The sequence below is a fragment of the Oncorhynchus masou genome, chromosome 32 (genome assembly GCF_036934945.1).
Source record: "Oncorhynchus masou masou isolate Uvic2021 chromosome 32, UVic_Omas_1.1, whole genome shotgun sequence".
Taxonomy (NCBI): domain Eukaryota; kingdom Metazoa; phylum Chordata; class Actinopteri; order Salmoniformes; family Salmonidae; genus Oncorhynchus; species Oncorhynchus masou.
Window position 1 is genome coordinate 32,134,671 of NC_088243.1, and position 23,827 is coordinate 32,158,497.

At 43.1% G+C, this 23,827-nt stretch overlaps 2 protein-coding genes across 2 annotated transcripts in view; one reads left to right on the plus strand and one right to left on the minus strand.

Moving 5' to 3' along the window:
* LOC135525945 (TOG array regulator of axonemal microtubules protein 1-like) overlaps positions 1-16,708 on the plus strand; it is a 41,244-nt gene extending 24,536 nt beyond the window's left edge. The window contains exons 4-22 of the mRNA XM_064953919.1: positions 1,800-2,042; positions 2,139-2,428; positions 2,983-3,200; positions 3,379-3,479; positions 3,570-3,740; positions 3,875-3,940; positions 4,934-5,103; positions 5,265-5,436; positions 5,580-5,810; positions 8,124-8,247; positions 8,463-8,568; positions 8,851-9,086; positions 9,227-9,385; positions 9,492-9,618; positions 10,202-10,317; positions 10,732-10,912; positions 14,690-14,909; positions 15,022-15,108; positions 15,480-16,708. Coding sequence (XP_064809991.1) covers positions 1,800-2,042; positions 2,139-2,428; positions 2,983-3,200; positions 3,379-3,479; positions 3,570-3,740; positions 3,875-3,940; positions 4,934-5,103; positions 5,265-5,436; positions 5,580-5,810; positions 8,124-8,247; positions 8,463-8,568; positions 8,851-9,086; positions 9,227-9,385; positions 9,492-9,618; positions 10,202-10,317; positions 10,732-10,912; positions 14,690-14,909; positions 15,022-15,108; positions 15,480-15,739 — 3,278 coding nt within the window. The 3' untranslated portion in view covers positions 15,740-16,708. The remainder of the gene's footprint in view (positions 1-1,799; positions 2,043-2,138; positions 2,429-2,982; positions 3,201-3,378; positions 3,480-3,569; positions 3,741-3,874; positions 3,941-4,933; positions 5,104-5,264; positions 5,437-5,579; positions 5,811-8,123; positions 8,248-8,462; positions 8,569-8,850; positions 9,087-9,226; positions 9,386-9,491; positions 9,619-10,201; positions 10,318-10,731; positions 10,913-14,689; positions 14,910-15,021; positions 15,109-15,479) is intronic.
* Positions 16,709-16,973: 265 nt separating this feature from the next.
* Positions 16,974-23,320, minus strand: LOC135525946 (coiled-coil domain-containing protein 28B-like). The gene is made up of 6 exons (XM_064953920.1): positions 23,127-23,320; positions 21,045-21,345; positions 20,745-20,914; positions 20,428-20,582; positions 19,314-19,336; positions 16,974-19,176 (listed from the first exon to the last, which is right to left on the minus strand). The coding sequence occupies exons 2-6, from the start codon at positions 21,281-21,283 to the stop codon at positions 19,122-19,124; spliced, it is 642 nt and encodes a 213-aa protein (XP_064809992.1). The 5' UTR covers positions 21,284-21,345; positions 23,127-23,320; the 3' UTR covers positions 16,974-19,121.
* Positions 23,321-23,827: the final 507 nt, after the last annotated feature.

Sequence of the window (23,827 nt, forward strand, 5' to 3'; positions counted from 1 at the left end):
TTGCCTGGCTACATTTCAGGGATTAACTTCAAAACATAAAGTTGTTTGGAATCAATCCTCAAAATATCTCTTCATTGATATGCAGTTTTTGCTTTCCTCTCTGTGCATGGAAAAATACTGGCAACTTTGCAACAACAACACCTGTGGGACAATCAATGATCTGCCTATGAAGCTGGACACCTTGGGAAACATTTATTGCCATATAAGGATAAAACAGAGCCTTTCAAATCTTGGTTTTGCCTGAACAAATCAAAACTCAAAAATTATATGCATAGTCGAGCATCTTTTTGTGACAAAATATCTTGTTTAAAACGGGAACGTTTTTCATCCAAAAATGAAATAGCCCCCCATAGATGTAAGAGGTTAATAATACTTTGTAGCGCCACCTTTTGCTGCGATTACAGCTGTAAGTCGCTTGGGGTATGTCTCTATCAGTTTTGCACATCGAGAGACTGAAATTTTTTCCCATTCCTCCTTGCAAAACAGCTCGAGCTCAGTGAGGTTGGATGGAGAGCATTGGTGAACAGCAGTTTTCAGTTCTTTCCACAGATTCTCGATTGGATTCAGGTCTGGACTTTGACTTGGCCATTCTAACACCTGGATATGTTTATTTTTGAACCATTCCATTGTAGATTTTGCTTTATGTTTTGGATCATTGTCTTGTTGGAAGACAAATCTCCGTCCCAGTCTCAGGTCTTTTGCAGACTCCATCAGGTTTTCTTCCAGAATGGTCCTGTATTTGGCTCCATCCATCTTCCCATCAATTTTAACCATCTTCCCTGTCCCCGCTGAAGAAAAGCAGGCCCAAACCATGATGCTGCCACCACCATGTTTGACAGTGGGTATGGTGTGTTCAGGGTGATGAGCTGTGTTGCTTTTACGCCAAACATAATGTTTTGCATTGTTGTCAAAAAGTTCAATTCTGGTTTCATCTGACCAGAGCACCTTCTTCCACATGTTTGGTGTGTCTCCCAGGTGGCTTGTGGCAATCTTTAAACGACACTTTTTATGGATATCTTTAAGAAATGGCTTTCTTCTTGCCACTCTTCCATAAAGGCCAGATTTGTGCAATATACGACTGATTGTTGTCCTATGGACAGAGTCTCCCACCTCAGCTGTAGATCTCTGCAGTTCATCCAGAGTGATCATGGGCCTCTTGGCTGCATCTCTGATCAGTCTTCTTGTATGAGCTGAAAGTTTAGAGGGACGGCCAGGTCTTGGTAGATTTGCAGTGGTCTGATACTCCTTCCATTTCAATATTATCGCTTTCACAGTGCTTCTTGGGATGTTTAAAGCTTGGGAAATCTTTTTGTATCCAAATCCGGCTTTAAACTTCTTCACAACAGTATCTCGGACCTGCCTGGTGTGTTCCTTGTTCTTCATGATGCTCTCTGCGCTTTTAACGGACCTCTGAGACTATCACAGTGCAGTTGCATTTATACGGAGACTTGATTACACACAGGTGGATTGTATTTATCATCATTAGTCATTTAGGTCAACATTGGATCATTCAGAGATCCTCACTGAACTTCTGGAGAGAGTTTGCTGCACTGAAAGTAAAGGGGCTGAATAATTTTGCACGGCCAATTTTTCAGTTTTTGATTTGTTAAAAAAGTTTGAAATATCCAATAAATGTCGTTCCACTTCATGATTGTGTCCCACTTGTTGTTGATTCTTCACAAAAAAATACAGTTTTATATCTTTATGTTTGAAGCCTGAAATGTGGCAAAAGGTCGCAAAGTTCAAGGGGGCCGAATACTTTCGCAAGGCACTGTAACTGAAGGATCTTTGTGTTGCAGTGGTACACAAGGCCCGTCTCCTCCCTGGGACCCCCGGCGTTGAGCGCACGTTCTCCCTCCCTTCGGCCCAGGGCACCTTTCTACTGCCCTCCTACCCTCTGGCTACACTCCCCGGGGGCCTGCCGACCCCAACACTGTCCCGCCGTCACGCTGACTCCTCACTGTCTATGTCCAACACCTGGCCCAACAAGAGAGAGAGCAGCCCCCACAGACTAGACCCCAGCTCCTGGAAAGACATATCAAGTATGGATCTGGTATCTACTGCATATTATTGGGTAGATCCTGGTCATCATGTTATTTAGTTGAGGCATATTGTTGAGTGGCTCTTTGTCCCCACAGGTGACTTCTCATCCAGCAGGTGTTCTCCACGGCGTCTCCGTGCCTCTCTGGTGAGCTCCTCGTCCGCCTCTTCTTTCCGGCAGGCTCTGAGTGGGACGCGGACCGTGTTGCCTGTTTCCCGGTCTCCAGGCCTTCCCCTACCAGAGCGGGGCCAGTCTCAGAATGGCGAGCAGTTCAACCCTCCAGCTCCATCCAGCCTGCAAGACCACCTGTCTGAGAGGAACCTGGACCTGGATCACCTCAGCCTGCAGGACCAAGACCAGGAAGATGACAACCTGGACCGGCAGGAGGTTAGGATCACTGTTTTACACACGGCTCTGCTTTTTATTTTATTTAACCTTTATTTAACTAGGCAAATCCGTTAAGAACAAATTCTTATTTTCAATGACGGCCTAGGAACAGTGGGTTAACTGCCTTGTTCAGGGGCAGAACAACAGATTTTTACCTCGGTAGCTCAGAGGTTCGATCTTGCAACCTTTCGGTTAGTAGTCCAACGCTCTAACCACATAGTGAAGTCTCCAGCTGAATGTAGCTAGGACACTGTCTGAAAGCTGCCATCTTGCCATCAGAGATTTATTCATAGCTGTACCCATTACTCTGGATACCTCAGTGCTGGAAGATGGAATGTGGATCATGTTTTCTCTTTATTAGTGCAGCGGTGGTGAAATGGGTCATATTTGGGACTAAGTATCTGTGTGGTAATGTTAGTGCTGGGTAAAGAGACTTGATATCTAAGTTGTCATGGATATACACCCCTGCATAAAATAGTATCTGTATTCACAGCACACTCTCACCTGGCTCTCAGGTTACTGATGAGCTAATGTGTTGTTCTTGTTATTTACAGATGCTGAACTCTCTGCGCTCCCTGCGCTGCAGTGCAGCTAAGAAGAAGGCCAAGGTGAGTCTGAGTGGCTCAGACCATGACCCAGATAGCCCTGACTCAGCCATGAAACTGGAGCTGGCTCTGGACTCCCCCTCTCAAACCTCCCCCACTGTCACCAGCCCAGCTAGCAAGAGCGTCTACTCACCCCCAAACTCTACCCACAACAGCACCAAAACCAGGTACATTCCACTAGATTCTAAGTGGGCTGTAAGTTGAACCAAATGAGATCCAATTTCAAGAATAATGGGGGGGGCAAAGGGATCAAGCTATGATATTCACGCCTTCAAGTAGACACACACCAAGGTCTGATAGATATGATATCCCTTCTGGTGAATCACCTCTGACCTCTGTCAGCAGCCCTGGGAATTCTGCCTCCTCTTCAGCAAAGCATCACATTGCTAGACTGCCTTCTGCTAAGCTGAGGTCTTCTGTCTCCATGGACGCCAGTGCCCTTCAAGGTACAGTGGGGATTTGACGTATAATAGGATCTCTCTGATTAGTGTTGTTTCTGTTGCTGTATTAGTGTGTTTCTGTGTTTTCTTCACTAGGCTTTCCACTCCGAGATAAATTCATACCTGAAGTAAGTGTGATTGGTCAAAGAGTCCCGTACTCAAATGGACCTATGGAACCTGAGGAAGAGGACCGGACTAGAGAATACTCTCCACCCCCAACTAGACCAGCCCTCCGGGAGCCAGTCGAAGCCCTGAGGTCTGCCAAAGGTCAGTCACTGCAAGGAGGTCTGCTCCATTAAGGCATATTACTCTCTTTAAATGATGGGTATTTTTCTATATGTTTTCCATATGTTTCAGTGGCTTGTTTAAAAATAAATATGATATTCTTCTCTGTTCCTCAGGGTCCCAGATCTACAGCAACAGGAACTCACCACTTACTGACATGCCTGAAGGTGTGGTTGGCAGAGGTCAGTCCTTAACTGTCTCCTTTTATTTTACAACTCTGTGCCATTGTTCAGATGTCCATGATGTCCAATACTGTGTTCTTAGGTCATGGTGATCTGGCTCAGGGCTGTGTTTAAAGGAAACCTCCACCCAAAAACCATATTTTGGTATTTGCTTCATTAGTCCATTGTTGACATAGTCCCAAAATGTTTTCCATATCATCAATCAAGTTTTAAAGATATATATCTTTCAAAATACAGAAATACAGCCGGTATGATGCATTTTGCATCATATGATGTTGCATTTTGCGTCATATAAAATTACTAAAATGTAGAATATGATGCAAAATGGATCATACTGGCTGTATTTCTATATTCTGAAAGTTCTAGATCTTGAAAACTTGATTGCTGACATGCAAGGCCCTGCCTGGGGGCCACACAGTATTCGGGCCCAGTCAAATAATTGTTTGGATTTAACTCTTGTAGTTGGCAATACACTTAGCTTTGGCACAGTAACAGATGGAAAGACTTGCAGAGGAGAGAGTGCATCATATTTTGGAAGTCATCACTGCTTACAGTATTCTGTAGCTATATAAATGCATTGTACTGCTCAAGGTTTCAACTTTGTATTTATTATGGATCCCCACTAGGAAGTGCCAAGGCAACAGCGACTCTTTATGGGGTCCAGACGTATTAAGGCAGTTACATGCAATTAAAAATACTATATTACATTTCAGATTTCACAACACATTAAGTGTGTGCCCTCAGTCCACTACTCGACTACAACACAAAATCCATGTGTACGTGTGTGTATAGTGCATATGTTATCACACGTCTGTGCCTGTGTCTCTTCACTGTTCCGTATTTTAGTTTTTAAAATCAGATTTTACCGCTTGCGTGAGTTACTTGATGTCGAATAGAGTTCCATGTAGTCATATGGAACTTTGCTGAATAACGGTTTCAATGAAAACATTAGCTTGAGCGCTCTTGAATCTTCCTCACTTCCCCCCTCTGCAGGAGTGTTTGGCTTGGTGACTCTGTCCAGCCGTCCAGGCGTTGCCATGTCGATGGAGCAGGGCGACTGTATGACCAGGCTGCACAGTGACCCTCCAACTGGCATCTACAGCCATGCTGTCCTCAGCCACCACCTGGACCCAGATGACAGCCCAGACGCAGAGGAGGCCAGGGTGAGCAGATCCACCATACTGTACATACATCACCAACAACCTCTGCGACTACATTTCCCATTTGGTATTACAGATTGAGAGAAATTGTCCCTGTACCACTGCTACCAGTCAGTTACACCTGTGACATGTATTTGGCTGGAGTGCTGTGTGTTTGTCTGCAGGAAAAGGTGAGAACGTCTAGGTTTGCGCGGAACAAGATGAGGCAGCAAGGATTGGCGCAGCAGGAGGGCCAGCTTGCCCTGGGAGATCGCCAGAAAGCTGACAGGATGCGCCTGCGCCTGAGACAGGGGCAAAATGACGTGGCTACAGAGGATACAGCAGTCATTTCCAAAGGTCCAATGTATTTTCCTTAACCCTCCAATACTATTCATAAACCTAGTACAGGATTTCCCTTGATACACTGGCTTTTGTAATGTTGCCAAATGTTGTCATGTGCTTGTGGTTCATCTCTACTGTGTTTGTTCTTCGCCTAAAAGACTTACATCTGAACGGGAGCATAGTGACGTCCACCAAGGCTGACTCTCTACCAGATGAGTGTCCAACCAGCCCTGCCAGCCCCCAGGGACCCCAGAGCCCTATTAAATGTTTCAGTCCCCCCCACCAGCCTAGCCCCCCCACGGTCCCTCCCAACCCCAGGAGCACCATGGCCCGCCTGAGGAGGGCTCCCAGTTTCAGCAATACACGGCCATCCCTCTCACACAGCTCAGGTCAGCAGAACAGTCTGGCAGTCATCATATAATCTCTACCTCTTTGCAGTTATAAGGTGGCGCCACACTGTTTTTCATCATAGCATTAAATACCGAACTGTATGTTCTGTGACGTCTCATACAGTAGAGCAACTTAATAGTACTTTTTTAACATGGTGGGTAGAAAAATCAGTCAACACATATGTCACTCTAAAGAGGTTTTGTGCACTACTAATTAGCCCATCACAGCTCCAACAGTAGCCGAGCTTGGCAACAGTAGATTAGATGTTCTCTTAGATAATGGAGAGCAAAGCTTTATTTTCACAGCTTCTATTAATACGTCTCCTGCCACGCACGCTGCTTCAATTAGCCAGTGACTGTAATGTAACAATAGAGGGGTAATGTAACACTGCCAATGTTGTGTCACTGGCCTGCACACATTACCCTATAATGTCAAAGTGGAATTATGTTTTTTAGAAGTTAGTTAATTAAAAATGAAAAGCTGAAATGTCTTTGGTCAATAAGTATTCAACCACTTTGTTATGGCAAGCATAAATATGTTGTTTCTGTTTGCAATAAGAACAAAAAAAAAAAACTGTGGCAAAGAAATTTACTTTACTGTATGTCCTGAAGCGGTATGTTTGGGGCAAATCCAACACATCACTGAGTACCACTCTTCACATTTTCAATTATGGTGGTGACTGCATCATGTTATGGGTATGCTTGTCATCGGCAAGGACTAGGGAGTTTTGTTTTAGGATAAAAAAGAAATGGAATAGAGCTAAGCACAGTCTGCTTTCCAACAGACACTGGGAGACAAATTCACCTTTCAGCAGGACAATAACCTAAAACACAAGGCCAAATACACACTGGAGTTGCTCACCAAGATGACTTTGAATGAACATGACAATGATCAACAACCAACTTGACAGAGCTTGAAGAATTTTTTAAATATTGTACAATCCAGGTATCAAAAGCTCTTAGAGACTTAACGAGTAAGACAAAGCTGTAATCGCTGCCAATGGTGCTTCTACAAAGTATTTACTCGGGTGTGAATACTTATGCAACTTAGATATTTCTGTATTTCATTTTCAATAAATGTGCAAACATTTCTAAAAACATGTTTTCACTTTGTCATTATGGGCTATTAAGTGTATAATTCAATTTAATCCATTATGAATTCAGGCTGTAACACAACAAAAGTGTGGAATAAGTCAAGGGGTATGAATACTTTCTGAAGCCACTGTAGATATTGCTCTCGAGTGGCGCAGCGGTCTAAGGCGTCACTATAGACCCTGGTTCGATCCCGGGCTGTATCACAACCGGCTGTGAACGGGAGTCAATTGGCCCAGCGTCTTACGGGTTAGGGGAGGGTTTGACTGGGGTAGGCCGTCATTGTAAATAAGAATTTGTTCTTAACTGACTTGCCTAGTTAAATAAAAGGATTTACAGTGCATTCGGAAAGTATTCAGACCCCTTGACTTTTTCCACATTTTGTTACATTAAAGCCTTATTCTAAAATTGATTAAATGAAAATAATTCTACACACAATACCCCATAATGACAAAATAAAAAACAGATACCTTATTTACATAAGTATTCAGACCCTTTGCCATGAGACTCGAAATTGAGCTCAGGTGCATCCTGTTTCCATTGATCATCCTTGAGATGTTTACCTGCATGTCAAAAACCAAGCCATGAGGTCAAAGGAATTGTCTGTAGAGCTCCAAGACTGGATTGTGTTGAGGCACAGATTTGGGGAAGGGCACCAATACATTTCTGCAGCATTGAAGGTTCCCAAGAAGACAGTGGCCTCCATCATTCTTAAATGGAAGAAGTTTGGAACCACCAAGACTCTTCCTAGAGCTGGATGCCCGGCCAAACTGAGCAAAGAAGAAAGGCCTTGGTCAGGGAGGTGACCAAGAACCCAATGGTCACTCTGAAAGATTTCCTCTGTGGAGATTGGAGAACCATCTCTGCAGCACTCCACCAATAAGGCCTTTATGGTAGTGGCCAGACGGAAGCCACTCCTCAGTAAAAGTCACATGACAGCCTGCTTGGAGTTTACCAAAAGGCACCTAGCGTCATACCCAAGAAGACTCAAGGCTGTAATCACTGCCAAAGGTTCTTCAACAAAGTACTGAGTAAAGGGTCTGAATACCTATGTAAATGTGATATTCAGTTTATATATTTTTTAATTATTTTACCTGTTTTTCATTATGGGCTGTTGTGTGTAGATTGATGAGGGGTGGGGGGGACTATTTAATCCATTATAGAATAAGAAAAAGTCCATTATAATTGTGTTGTATTTAATTATGTGGTTGTGTCCTCCAGATGAGTTGTCCCCAGGCACTCCCAGCCAGAAGAGTGACCTGACAGAGCAGCCTGAACTACAGCCGTTCTCTAAACCTGAGCTAGCACTGACACAGAGCTTCAAACTCCTCAACTCAGACGACTGGTGAGCTTTATTCTTCATTTGGATCCCTATTCGCTGACGTTTTAGCAACCGCTAAACCTCCTTGGGGTCCAACTGAACCTCAGCACCAGCGTTTAACCCCATACATAGACATTGTCTAGTCAGACCCAACGTCAAATGTTCATTTATAATTTTTGGATGCCTCTAAGCAATGGATTGGATTTTCTCAATTTCTATTTCTAAATGTTTTAATGAAGGGAGAAGAAGATTGAGGGCCTGACCTTTCTCCGTGGTCTGACGCTGTACCATTCAGACGTACTGCGGAACAGGCTGCATGACGTCTGTCTCGCACTCATCCAAGAGGTACGACCACGACTCCTCATTCTTTTAGTCTTAAATAAATGTTAATGTCCAGTCCATTTTCCTGGGGACCCTTATCCAATCTATTTTCTTCCTTCTAATCATAAGCTCAGCCTCAATCAATTCAGTACAGGGTGGTCCTTGTAGACTCTAGTCGTTTTGATGACTGATTTTTCCTACGTCCTGATGAGGAAATGTGACCATTCAAGCCCTTGGTGAGATGGCTGAAGAAAAAATGATCTAGCTGATTCAATATCATCATCATCCGAGTGTATTGCTCCCCAGGTGAGGAACCTTCGGTCGGGTGTGTCCCGTGTTGCTGTTGGGGCGATGGGTGAGCTGTACACTGCACTACAGAAGGGGATGGACCAGGAGCTGGAGGCCACTGCCAAGGCTCTGCTGCAGAAGGCTGGGGAGTCCAATGCCTTCATCAGGCAGGATGTGGATGCAGCTCTGGACAGCATGGTGCAACATTGCACCCCCACCCGCAGCCTCAATGCCCTGGTCACCAGCGGCCTCAGGTCAGACATACACTCACTGTCACCAACTAGCACGCAGTTCAGCAGCAGTCCTTGAAATATATGCTTTGCTTGAAGATATTGAATCTTATCATGCTTGTATCTTATCATTAAATATCCCTGATATTGTCTCTTGTGAACAGTCATCTGAACTCAGTGGTGAGGAAGTGCGCAGGTCATCACATGGTCAACCTGTTGGAGAACATTGGCGCTGCCCGCCTCCTATCTGGAGGGAAAGACCTCACCGACCGAATCCTACCTGCCATCATCAAGCTGTCACAAGACTCCTCCCAGGAAGCTAGGTAGGGAGGGAATTTTGTTTAAAACCAATGTATGTCTGTTTTAATGCTAGTAAGTATGTCTGTTATCAATAGAATAAGTGGCATTGTTTGAGGCTGTTCTTCTTAGGTACCAGGGACGCCGGATGCTGCTGTTTCTGTCATTACACCCTGATTTTGATAAGATGTTGGAGAAATATACCCCTGCCAAAGACCTGGCTCCCATCAGAGACACTGTTTTCATTCTGAAGACTAAGGTACAGAACACCGTCTAACTGAGAAGGTGTGTGTGACTGTTATGAGTCATTCCTGTCGATTTCTGTCTCCCCCTGCTGGGGGCTTGCATTTTAAGACAAGGCACTTTTACTTTATGGTCCAATGCAGCCATTCTTATCTCAATATGAAATCATTTCTGGGGAACAATTACTGTGATTTGTTTTCAATTAAAATGGTAAAAAATAAACAAAAATAGCTTCTTAGCAAAGAGCAATTTCTCAAGCAAGAATTGTGCTAGGACTGTCTGGGAGTGGTCTGAGTGGGAAACTGAAAACTAGCTAGAGAGGTTTGGAACTCTTTTTCTTGTTGGTCTTTTCACTAATTTACTACAAGGCCAAAACTCCATCCCACCAAAACAGGCAGTTTTTTTCAAACAGCTCTTACACAAAAAGGACATTATCATAATTTTCACAATTTCACAGTATTATTCCAACCTTATAGGGTGGAAATATACTTTATATAAAACACAGGAAAATCACTTTTTTGACTGCACTGGGCCTTTAAGGAAGCAGTGGTTACATGTGTGTGAGCCATGAGTTACATGTATGTTATTGTGGTCTGAAGGGCCTGGGAGAGATGCCCCAGGACACCCCGTCAGGCAGGGGCCGGCGTTCCCTCCCTGGCAGTGGCACAGTTAGGGCCTCATCTCTCAGCAGGGAACCCCTCAAAGTGGTCAACAGGTGGGCCAACACAACAACACTAACTGAAATGTGTAGCACGTCAGTCTCATCAAGTTTACACCCTAGTATACAGAACTGGTATGGTTAAAGCCATGGCCAGCTTTGCTGTTTGTCCATGCATTAGCACAGTTTTGTCAATGTACAGTACCAATCAAAAGTTTGGACACACCTACTCATTCAAGGGTTTTCTTAATATATGTTGATTTGTTTAACACTTTTCTGGTTACTACATGATTCCATTTGTGTTTATTTCATATTTTTGATGTCTTCACAATTATTCTACAATGTAAAAAATACAAAAACCCTTGAATGAGTAGGTGTGTCTAAACTGTTGACTGGTACTGTATGTACAGTGTGTTCATGTGTCAGTGAGAACTCCTCACCATGACTTACCTACTGTTTGTGTATCTGCAGGGAGTCTGGGCAGTACAGCGGCAGACCCCAAGCTCACAGCATTGCAGACAAGACAGAGTACATCAAGCAGCTCACAGCTCTGCTGGGTTCAAAGGACTTCAGAGAGCGCATCAAAGGCATCGACCAGCTCGTGGTGGACTGTGAGCACAGCCCCAACATAGTTATCGGCAGCATCTTTCCGGTAACTGACGTCATCTGAACAAAACCAGATATTCTTTAGCCTTATAATATATACTAGTGGTTCGCGGGTCAGATGTTTGTTTGCCCGCAATTGCTAATAACCCAGCCTCAACCGCCCGACTACATGTGAGAATGGGACAATAGAGGCCCAAACCCGCTAATATAGAAAATGCGTTGTAGGCCACAATCAGAGTCATAGACGTGGAGCTTACAGTTAGGCCCTAAAGTTTAGGCTTACACACTGATACCAGATAGACTAAAATAATTCAATAAAAATCTCAAAGTACCCTATAGATATAAATTGCTCAACAATTATAGCTACATTTTAAGTTTTTTTTTTAAGGCAGGGCTTGACATGAACTGTTTTTACTTGTTCAGAAGATAAAAGGTTCTGTAACAACATTGCCCCTTGAAAGCTCTCCTGGAGGATGGCTACAATTACAACCAAATACTTTTAATGTTTTTATAAATAATTCCCTCCTGGGAGCGAAACTAAGTGTGTCCCGTCATCGCTGGGATAATAAATATGGATATGGTTCAAAACAAACTCTGGGATAACAGATTCAAAATTAATGCAACCACTGCACACTTTTTTTTTAAAGCATTGAGGCTGATGCAACAGATCAGACCGTTTTTCTCAAAAATGCGTACATAGATGACTGCGTCACTCTGGCGGCCCATTGACGATGTCATACCCACAGCAACGATTAAAACATTCCCAAACCAGAAACTGTGGATTGATGGCAGCATTCGCGCGAAACTGAAAGCGCAAACCACTGCTTTTAATCAGGGCAAGGTGACCGGAAACATGACCGAATACAAACAGTGTAGCTATTCCCTCCGCAAGGCAATCAAACAAGCTAAGTGTCAGTATAGTGACAATGTAGAGTCGCAATTCAACGGGTCAGACACAAGAGGTATGTGGCAGGGTCTACAGTCAATCACAGATTACAAAAAGAAAACCAGCCCCGTCGCGGACCAGGATGTCTTGCTCCCAGATAGACTAAATAACTTTGTTGCTCGCTTTGAGGACAATACAGTGCCACTGACATGGCCCGCTACCAAAATCTACGGACTCTCCTTCACTGCAGTCGACATGAGTAAAACATTTAAACGTGTTAACCCTCGCAAGGCTGCAGGCCCAGACGGCATCCCCAGCCGCGTCCTCAGAGCATGCGCAGACCAGCTGGCTGGTGTGTTTACAGACATATTCAATCAATCCTTATCCCAGTCTGCTGTTCCCACATGCTTCAAGAGGGACACCATTGTTCCTGTTCCCAAGAAAGCTAAGGTAACTGAGCTAAACGACTACCGCCCCATAGCACTCACTTCCGTCATCATGAAGTGCTTTGAGAGACTAGTTGAGGACCATATCACCTCCACCCTACCTGACACCCTAGACCCACTCCAATTTGCTTACCGCCCCAATAGGTCCACAGACGACGCAATCGCAATCACACTGCACACTGCCCTAACCCATCTGGACAAGAGGAAGCAGGGACCGAGAGACTGAAAAACAGCTTCTATCTCAAGGCCATCAGACTGTTAAACAGCCACCACTAACATTGAGTGCCTGCTGCCAACATACTGACTCAACTCCAGTCACTTAATAATGGAAATTGTTGTAAAAAATGTATCAGTAGCCACTTTAAACAATGCCATTTAATATAATGTTTACATACCCTACATTTATTTTTATTTTTTTATTTCACCTTTATTTAACCAGGTAGGCTAGTTGAGAACAAGTTCTCATTTACAACTGCGACCTGGCCAAGATAAAGCATAGCAGTGTGAACAGACAACACAGAGTTACACATGGAGTAAACAATTAACAAGTCAATAACACAGTAGAAAAAAAGGGGAGTCTATATACAATGTGTGCAAAAGGCATGAGGAGGTAGGCGAATAATTACAATATTGCAGATTAACACTGGATTGATAAATGATCATGTACAGGTAGAGATATTGGTGTGCAAAAGAGCAGAAAAGTAAATAAATAAAAACTGTGGGGATGAGGTAGGTGAAAATGGGTGGGCTATTTACCAATAGATTATGTACAGCTGCAGCGATCGGTTAGCTGCTCAGATAGCTGATGTTTGAAGTTGGTGAGGGAGATAAAGGTCTCCAACTTCAGCGATTTTTGCAATTCGTTCCAGTCACAGGCAGCAGAGTACTGGAACGAAAGGCGGCCGAATGAGGTGTTGGCTTTAGGGATGATCAGTGAGATACACCTGCTGGAGCGCGTGCTACGGATGGGTGTTGCCATCGTGACCAGTGAACTGAGATAAGGCGGAGCTTTACCTAGCATGGCCTTGTAGACGACCTGGAGCCAGTGGGTCTTGCGACGAATATGTAGCGAGGGATTTACTCATCTCATATGTATATGTATATACTGTACTCTATATCATCTACTGCATCTTGCCTTCTTTATGTAATACATGTATCACTAGCCACTTTAAACTATGCCACTTTGTTTACATACCCTACATTACTCATCTCATATGTATATACTGTACTCGATACCATCTACTGCAGCTTGCCTATACCGTTCTGTACCATCACTCATTCATATATCTTTATGTACATATTCTTTATCCCTTCACACTTGTGTGTATAAGGTAGTAGTTGTGGAATTGTTAGGTTAGATTACTCGTTGGTTATTACTGCATTGTCGGAACTAGAAGCACAAGCATTTCGCTACACTCGCATTAACATCTGCTAACCATGTGTATGTGACAAATAAAATGTGATTTGATTTTGATTTAAGGCACTGCATCGCAATTGCTAGCTGTGCCACTAGAGATACTGGTTTGAGTCCAGGCTCTTTCGCAGCCGGCCGTGACCTGGGAGGCCCATGGGGCAGCACATAATTGTCCCAGCGTCGTCTAGGTTTGGGGAGGGTTTGGCCGGCAGGGATGCCCTTGTCCCATCGCGCTCTAGCGACTCCTGTGCCGGGCTGGGCGCATGCACGCTGACATGGTCGCCAGGTGTACGGTGTTTACACATTGGTGCGGCTGGCTTCTGGGTTAGGCAGGCATTGTGTCAAGAAGCAGTGCGGCTTGTTTGGGTTGCGTTTCGGAGGACGTATGGCTCTCAACCTTCGCCTCTCCCAAGTCCGTACGGGAGTTGCAGCGATGAGGCAAGACTGTAACTACCAATTGGATACCACGAAAAAGGGATTAAAAGTAAATTAAATTAAATTAAATAAATAAATAAAAACAATGCGCAGATGGCTCAAATGTTCCAAAATGCAATTAACGGGAAAACACCATTCTCAATAGCGCACTGCACAAGCTAGTGGTTTCATCTTTTCCGAGATGAAAATTTCCGTTAGAATTAAGAAAGAGGGGAGATCTAAAGATGCACCAACTAGCATGGATTACTAATATGACAAGGATCATGACCTTTTTCATGTCCATTCAGACAATTGAAATATATATTCTTTTTTTCCAACATTTTTTTGAGGTCAAGCGTTAATTTCGAGCCCTGTTTCTCTTTATTCAACCCGTCCGCCACCCACCCGCCTTTCATCCACACAATATTCCATGACCCTAAATCTGCCCGCCTCGCAGATATAACTGCAGAGACTGCAGGTTATGAATCAACCAGCGCTCATTATTATACACCCTAAGCTGCCATTTGCCAAAGTTCTCTGACTATCACAAAGAATACTAGCTATAACTTTTATTGACCAAATATAAACCATGCAAATGCCCCTAGATAAGAGGACCTATGTAAATAGGTCATAATTGAATCTATAGTAATGCTTCTCTCCCAGGTGTTTGATGCCTTTAAGGCCAGACTGCAGGAGTCCAACAGTAAAGTCAACTTGTTCGCTCTGGAGTCTCTGCAGAAGATCATCACTGTGATGAAGGATAACCTGGCCCAGGTAGTCTACATCCTGGTACCGGCCATCGTGGACAATCACCTCAACTCCAAGAACAACGCAATCTACAGCGCTGCCATTGGAGCCATCCATGCACTCATCCAAAACCTTGGTAGGTGTCTGATGATGTTTGAGATCACATCATCTAGTTTAAGGTTCCAGGCGAGGCTGGAACGTAGCTGAGAGGATGACCAGCTCTGACTTGTCCTTTACTTTGTTCACAGATAAAACCCTCCTCCTCCAGCCTTTCTGCAGCAAGGCCCAGTTCCTGAGTGGCAAGGCTAAAGTGGATCTCATAGAGAAGGTTGCAGGTATTTTCACTGAAACAATTTGCTTGAGTTAAATCCCCTTAGCAACCTAGGTTATGTAGATGATACTTTGTAAACTTCATTGGATGTTTAACATTTGGATTAGGATCTGAGTTTACAACAGCTGCTAAGCAACAGTGAAATGGCAACTGTCTTTCTGCCTGCCCTCCAAGGAGTCTTTAGCTTCTTACAAGGAGGGAGAAACGGATGTGTCAGTGCCATATGCTCTCAGCATTTCATAAGCTCCTTGTTACGTGTTTGCCCCCCCCCCCCACACACACACTTTCCTTCCTCCCCCCACTTCTCTACCTCCCCCCACTTCCCTTCCTTCCTCCCCCCACTTCTCTCCCCTCCTCCTCTGGCCTGTCTTTCAGATCTGGTGACAGAGCTATATCCTCGTAAGCCTCAGGTGGTGGAACAGAAGGCGTTACCCCTGCTGTGGCACCTCCTGGGCACATCCAGCCACAGTGGCACCGTCCACGGCCGGGGTGGCAGCGTGCGGGGGGCCACTTCCAACCTGTGCCAAGCCCTTTACACCCACATGGGGCCTGGGCTGGCAGAGTGCGCCGCCTCCCAGGATGCCAATGTCCACAAGGGCCTCAACGAGTTCCTGAGGACCCTCCCCTCCCCCTGAAGGTCCCTCAGAAATCACAACCTTCAAAACACAACCAAACCCCCCTAGACAGAAGAACAGAAACACTAACCTTACTTGAAGACAGAGATGTTCTGCATTTCTAGTAGTGCCTGCACTTTTTTTTTTACGTTACAGAGTATAGAAAGTCCTTTAAGATGAGAGCCCTTAAATCAACTCTCTTCTCAGCAAGTTAGGGTATTCTTCAATAAAGGAGCACAAACAGGCTTCAGCTGTTGGCATCAGGTCTTATTCTCAACAACCTGCTCTCTTTGCACTTTGAAGAAGTCACTCACTGTCATTATAGTTGTCGTCATGTACATTACATTGGATGTATCGTAATATGGTTGTCGCTGTTTATGAATCTTATTGTACGCAAATTGGAGACAACATTACCAAGAATGTACCATTTGAAATGCACAAAAAGGAAATGGGACCGAAATATGTATATTTTTGCTGTTTCATTAAATGTAATATGTGATATTTCTAAGATGTCTTATGCAGTTGTTTTAAAGATTTGTCAGTGAAGATTAATGATTACAAATGACTTTTGTTTAGCTCAAATGTGTGATTGCACAGTATTAGCCTAATTTGTATGCTGTACAATGTTGCAGTTTGTAAGTCCTATTGGGACAATATGTTGAAGTGGTGTTGTGACATCTTATTTTTTGTTGTTTTATGACCAAAATGTACAGACAGGGAATCAAAAAGTAATAATAATCTTAAAGATGATATATGTACACTGATGCCTAATAAACCAACAATACTGGGTGGGTATAACGTTGAAACCATTTAGCTTTAAACTAACGATTGATACAGAGACAGTGAAGCCCAGGTCTGTGATTCTGTTTCAGTATAGTGCCAGTCTTGAAGTAGCCTTTCACAATTGTGTTTATAAATGATATTGAACTTGTTTATTAATGAGAGGAAAGACTGAGATTTATATATACATAAAGTGTTTATTTCTGTAAACTAAGTGCTCCAGTTGGTTTAATTCTTATGCCTAAAAATGAGTGAGAACAACTTCACTGCGAGGAAAACCACTTGCCTGCTTATACTATCATTGTAATGCGTCAGTGTGGTTGGCCTTGTTGCCTCGTGTCCCTCAAAAGGGAAAAAAAGAGGATCATGTGTGTCCCTGGTCTTTAACAATCTTGAGGAAGATGGCGCTGTAAGGTAAGTATCTATTTCAATCACTACATGCAAGACTGAGCATCTGAGTCAGTTAAAACAAGACTGTCACTGATTTTCTTTTATTTACAAGTAAATAAATACAATTAGTTTTGCAGGGGTTAAATGACAAAGTTAGGGCCCTGTGTTTTGGGCTTTCATGTCACATGACCTAGATTTTAACCTTTATTTTAAGCATTTTCCAGAAATGAGCACCACACCAAAAATGTAAGCAATTGTCTAAGGATGGTGCTGGACCATCTGACATAAAAAGAAAATGGGACCTTTTGTTAAATCTTTTAAAAATATTGAGGGGTGTAGTAATTACATCGATTCGTTTTGCAACAAAACCGTTTACTCCAGACGGAAAATGCAAACGAGAGTTTCTATTGGACAGGTAGGTACCTCCCCATTTTATTCTATTTGGTTCTTAAACAAACTATTTCTGTAATGAATACACCCCTGGTCATGTGACAAAATTGCGCAAAACACCAGGCCTTAATAGCAAAGCAAAAGACAAGATTGTATAAAATGTCAAGTTCCTTGAGAAGGTAGTTCTCATTGACAGATATGTAACAGGGTCCTAGTAGTCAGAAGCTACAGTTCTTAATAGGACTCAGGTCCAGGCCATATTGGAAAAAGAGGTAGGCTTGGCAAGGTGAAGTAAAACAAAGGTGCCGTATCTTACACTTCTAATGGACCAAAGAAAGTTACTCTCTGGTCCCATACACACTACATGCAGAACTTTTAAAACCAATGACACATTAATCATCTTAGAAATGAGTATATGATCTAGGCATACTAGTTTGGTTTAGAGTTTAGCAACTTGTATGAAAATCACAGCAAATGGAGAGCAGCTGCCTTGTGAAAATGATGGTTATTGGTTTCTAACATGAAGAGTTTAAACTACTTTGCAAAAATTAAGTCCCAAAATGACCTGACTAGTACAACACTCTTTGGACTCAACCCGAGACATACTGCATAATGTTCTTTGAATGTAGTATCTTGCAGTGTGTGTGTTTATGCATGTTTCTACAACATGTTCTCTTCATACACATGCATCAGATGTTCACACCCACAATTTCATTTTACATCTACCATTCGTGGATAAGGGTGAACAGCCATGGCCTAAATGTTTGTCCATCCGTTTTACAGCATTGCAGTGGCTGGTTGGGCTGGCTTGTGCTTTGGAGGGTTGCTGCTGCTACTGCTGAGCCTCAAATGCCTGAATATTCTAAGCTAAGGCAGCTCAGTGCCAATGCAGAGCCAGCAAGTTTCATTATATCTTGGTTGAACAATTTCTTGACATAGCTGTGAGAAAATGTTCAGTTTGAGAAACTACAATGACATTTTCAGACTGTAGTAATCAATTTTAGACATTAGCTCACATATTTAAATTTCACCAAAATATACTATTTATATCTCACACTGTTCAAGTACTCTCTTCTGCTTTATAAAGCATAAAAGATTTATAAACATTGTATTTCTAACCACCACATCCAGTGTGTCCCTCCTAATCATAATAAATGTTTTGCTAGAAGGTATTAAAATCAGGACGAACATCCCAAGGTGCTGCGCTGACCCACAGTGACTGACAACATGGGCTAACGTTATTTTTTGCTACAGTTGATTATATGGCTGTGTACATATATTTAGCAATCAAAGATATATAATGATGTCCTTCATTTCGGTAAAGACATGATCATATGACAATGAATGAGAAAATGCACAATATCAATGCCTGACATTACAGCAAATGTTCTCCTTTATATTATAAGGTATGTGTGCCTCTGAAACAGGGAGTTGGATAAAGATGGTGGATATCTTGTCTCCTTTACAGATGTTCACACACACACACACACACATATAACAACAGGATTCATTAGCGTACCCTGCCGCTGCACTCTATACAAGTATAAGTTCAAAGTCTATTCTTGAACTTTCGGAATACTCCTTGACAAAAGATGTAGGCTAAAGCACAGTGCAATAACTAAAATAAGCAGAACTTGTGCTATGAATGTGGAGTATTTATCACTAGATCACAGTTGATGTGCTTGACAGTTGACACCTGATTGAATCAATCATATACAAATCATGATCTAACCAGGGGCTTTATATGGCCCAGTTTTGGTGCTAAGGCAGTTGGATCAAAATCATGGCAACCTTTCCTCGTCGTCGTGGGAAGATGAGCAATCTGTCACCCTGATCTCCCTTGTCAAGGTCCAGACGTCTTGGGCAGATCCTGGTTTTCAGCCAGGTGTAGTTTTTGTCTGGACACAGGTACATTAAGGATCCAACACAGACACGTTAAGGATTTAAGCTAAATATAGATGATTCAAAGCCAGTGTTTTCCCAGGTGAGCCAGCTGAATCCCAGAGATTATGAGACAACTTTTAGAAAAGGATACATTGAGCTGCTGAGTTCCTCCAGCTGAAGGGGGAATGAAGAACATGATCAGATTATGTAGTCCCACGTTGAGGTAATCAGAGTCAAAATTCATTAGACTGAAGCATAGACTTACACAACAATAGCCTACAGAATGTTAGATCAATACTCAACATCATTTCACCACATCAATCATTGTATCACTGTTAGTAAGCCCTAAATAAACCAAAATTATTAAACTAAATTCTTCTAGCTAATCTACACAGTGAAAAGTCATTTCACAGCCCATCTGTTTTGCTGCTACATTATTCTCTGCTGCTATGGCTACAGAGTATTCTTGGCACCCATATCTCTAATGAACTAAAGGGTTTTCACACCACCCTCACACATACCACAGCAATTCCCCCCCAGCACAAATACCACACCACAGCAGTGGATGCTAGAAATCAAACTAACAATTGACACATTTGACATTTTGGGCCGAAGGTCAAATTGTCTCTGGTCTGTCGTTCTCAATGTTTGCTGCCTCTCCACAGCCAAATACTGTGTACCTGGATAGTATGTGAAAAGCATGCATTATTAATTAGCACATCTTTGGACTGGATGTTGTCCAAAAGACAGCAGTGTGCTGGAGGGAAAATATGACTCAAGAGCATCTGCTTAGAATGTAAACAATGTATGGGAATAACCATATTCTGCATATTTAAAAACAGCATGTAAATAACCATTGCACTTGACTACAGTGTGGCTCAATATGACCCTACCCACTGGGCACAGACTTCAGGTCAACGTCTAGTTTTGATGCACATTTGATTGAGTTTTCAACTAACGTGAATTCATTGTGAAATCAACAAAACGTGTCACGTCATTGGATTTAGGTTAAACGTTTGTTGAAAAATAGACTAAATTCCCATGCGTTAATTACTTTTTCCCCCAAATCCAATCAGTTTCCACGTTGATTCAACGTCATCACATCACATTTTTTGTTGTTGAAATTATGTCTAAACAATGTTGATTCAACCTGTTTTAGCCCAATGGATTATGTTCTGGTTAAGGACATAAACGTGGTGAGCTGTGTACTACAGTGTGAGTAAATCATTAATTGAGTACTGTAGAGTGTTAAGTTAGGTGCTTACATTGCAGAGCAGGTGCTCCAGGTTGTGGTCAGAGGCACACTTCCTCTTGTCCTCTGACAGCTCCTCCACATGGCTGTCCAGACTGAAGTGTAGCCGTGCAAGCTTCTCCTGCATTTCACGCACATGCTCCAGCTGCTCAAAGGAGCAAACCTTCCCTGAGAGGACACAGCAAGCGACATTCACACCTTTACATATCTGTCGAAGGGACATAACTTCCTACGTGACCATGGTACTATGGCACAATGTCAAACAAATGGCTGCATTTCCACTGCGTAACTGTGTCTCAGTATTCTCTGGATGGTCCATAATCATCTTACCAAAAGCCTGCAGTTTTCCAGAGTGGAAGTCATTGAGCAGGTTGAGGAGGCCTCCCTCCATCTCTCTCACATCAGACACATCCGTGAGGAAGGAGTGCTGCAGCGGGGAGGACTGGGCCATCTTACTGGGCCCTGCTGGCTGGGGAGCCCTGGCCTTCTCCTTGTGAGGCCTGGTGAAGACAGACCAGACAACAAGAAATAACAGTAAACAGAACCTTTACATGAATCCAACCTCCAATATACATTTTGTCAATCCAACTCATTTGACTCATTAAAGTAGACATTGTGACTGTTACAAACCTTGTGGTCTTTGGTGGAGCTGCTACGACCACACTGAGCACATCTTTGGACTGTCCTACTGCCCCAATGGACCTCTTGAACTTGCCTCTGTTTTTGGGGGAGGGGGGTTGGGGGAGGCCAAGGGAGAAGGTGGCACTCTTACTGGAGGGTAGGACTGAGAGCTTACGGGGGTTGACCGGGGGAGGAGGGGGCTGGGGTAGAGACACCTTGGGGCTCCGCTTCTTACGCTTGTCCTCCATGGCTTGTTAGTGTGAAGTCCTCTGGGTAAGATGAGTGGACCCTGCCTGAGCTTCAGGACGTCCTGTAACAACAATAAGGGTAGGAAGTCAGGCGCTAGCACTTCCACTCCCTGACAGGACTGGAGAGCGCTTGGAGGATACACAGGGTCTTAGCTAAGGAAATGCATGTTAAGTATAATGCATAACAGTTTCTCCATTGGTTGTAAGCTAGGAGCATGTAAAATCATGACTAAGCCGCCAAAGGGAAAGAGTGAACCACCACCAAACAACAGATATTTTACTTGGTAGACCAGCTAAATGTCAAATTGATGGCCTCCTGAGTGGCGCAGTGATCTAAGGCACTGCATTGCAGTGCTAGCTGTGCCACTAGAGATTCTGGGTTCGAGTCCAGGCTCTGTCGCAGCCGGAGAGACCCATGGGGCGGTGCACAATTTGCCCAGCATCGTCTGGGTTAGGGGAGGGTTTTGCCGGCAGGGCTGTCCATGTCCCATCACGCAATAGCGACTCCTGTGGCGGGCCGGGCACAGTGCACGCTGACACGGTTGCCAGGTGTATGTGTTTCTTCCAGTGCATTGGTGCAGCTGGCTTCGGGTTAAGTGGGCATTGTGTCAAGAAGCAGTGCGGCTTGGTTGGGTTGTGTTTCAGAGGCTCTCGACCTTTGCCTCTACCGAGTCCGTGCGGGTGTTGCAGCCATGAAACAAGACTAACTGCCAATTGCACAGCATGAAATTGAGGAGAAAAAGGGGTAAAAAAAACTAAGTCAAATTGATGAAATTCTCTAATTTCAAATGGTAGCACTTGCTGTATCTTGAATACTACCAGGCTGCTAAATTGAAGCAGCCTCTTATCACTGACACAAGATCCTCTGGCAAACAACAAAGGGGTTCACTGCAGGAGGATTCATGGCTGGATGGCTGCCTGGGTGAATGTACCCAACCTAATATTCTCAAATATTCATCATTTTGACTAGCTTTGTGAATGTTCAAGGTGAACAAAGTCACACATCCAGGTAATACTACAGGCTTATGGGGAAAAACATCAAATGATGAGGATTCATTTTAGAACATCTGTCCCTGTGTAATAAGCCTGTGTGAAACAGTTCCCCTGAGGTATTTTTAGAATGCATCATGTCCTTGTAATTGGTCTGACAACACATTACAAACAAGTCTTTCAACTGATGTAGCTGAAAACACGTGGACAATCAATCATATTGGCATAACTGACAGAAGTTATGTTCACAACTTTATATTACTTGGGAGTGATTAGTGAGATCTTGTAGACCTACATTTCACTGCTACCAATACGATTTTTAATTTCAAGAAATCAGATGAATATATATGTGTGTGCATCCCACAAACACATTGCTTTACATATATTAAAATATATTTAATTTAATGAAAAAGGTTTTTAACCGATGGCTGCACGGGCAAGAGATAACGACAGTGGATTGGACCAGAGACGTGTTTATTCTAGGACGTTGATGCGCACGGTTCTTCTTTTTATAGCCTAGCCCAAATAGAACATCTCATATCCGGTTGTTGTATTATAATGGTTAATTCATTATTATTTCATACACTGAAAAATGAAAAGGGATACAGAATAGGCTATAGCCATCCTCATCTGAACTTAAATCAATGAACTACTGTGGTCCAAAGATGGCCACTAACCACACAGTCAACTTGATCCACCACTAAGCTGTGCAATAAATAAATCCACTCGCAATAATGTAAACTACAAGAAAAAATGAGCGCATTATATAAAACATATCAATGGCGTATTTGCAGAGTAAACCATGTAAATTACATGAACAAATGCGTCTATCAGAAGACAATAGATCACTTACCGAGTGTATTACGCACGAAAAATCTGTCAAACGAACAACGCGTCCCTTTCCCCTGAAGAATGTTTATCATCTCATACACATCTTCTTCATAACGTTTGATTAATTGAAAAAATAATATGAGTAGTGGACAACAGCCACATAGAAAACGCTAAATAAAATCCCAGACGCGGCAATGGAGCTCACTCACCACTGAGCTATACGTCTTTATCCTGCACTTAAAGGGCCAGACACAACATTTCTTTCACTGGGATATGATCCAATGAGCGGGAACATGCACTATAATTGTCCCATCACAACAAGTCTGAGTGGTCATGCTCATGGATGGAGAGTGCAAGCCAGATAATTTAGGTCCCATGAGCACGTTGTTGAAAGATGCTGAAGTGCATTCAATGCGGCTCTGTCAGGTGGACCTGCTTGCCAAGAAAAAAAGGGTTGTATAGAAGATTCTTTTGAAAGATAGCATTGGAAAAATACCAATACTTGAGAACAATGCCACCAGCCTGGAGTGGGTTTAGGCCCCTAGTAAAATGTTTTATTTTTCACAAGTTATTAGCAGCTTTAGAGCCATGTCTTCTGCGAATAGGCACATTTTTAAATGAGAAACAATATAGCTGTGATATTGACACATTCTAAATGTTAATAATCATTCTTTGATTATATTGAAATACTCTATATCTAATATCTATATTGAAAATGGAATT

Coding starts and splice junctions, on each gene's coding strand:
- LOC135525946 (XM_064953920.1), bottom strand. CDS start 21,283: ATGGAGGACAAGCGTAAGAAGCGGAGCCCCAAGGTGTCTCTACCCCAG. Junction 20,915..21,044: donor GCTCCACCAAAGACCACAAG/GTTTGTAACAGT, acceptor TGTCTTCACCAG/GCCTCACAAGGAGAAGGCCA. Junction 19,337..20,427: donor TGGAGCACCTGCTCTGCAAT/GTAAGCACCTAA, acceptor TTCCCCCTTCAG/CTGGAGGAACTCAGCAGCTC.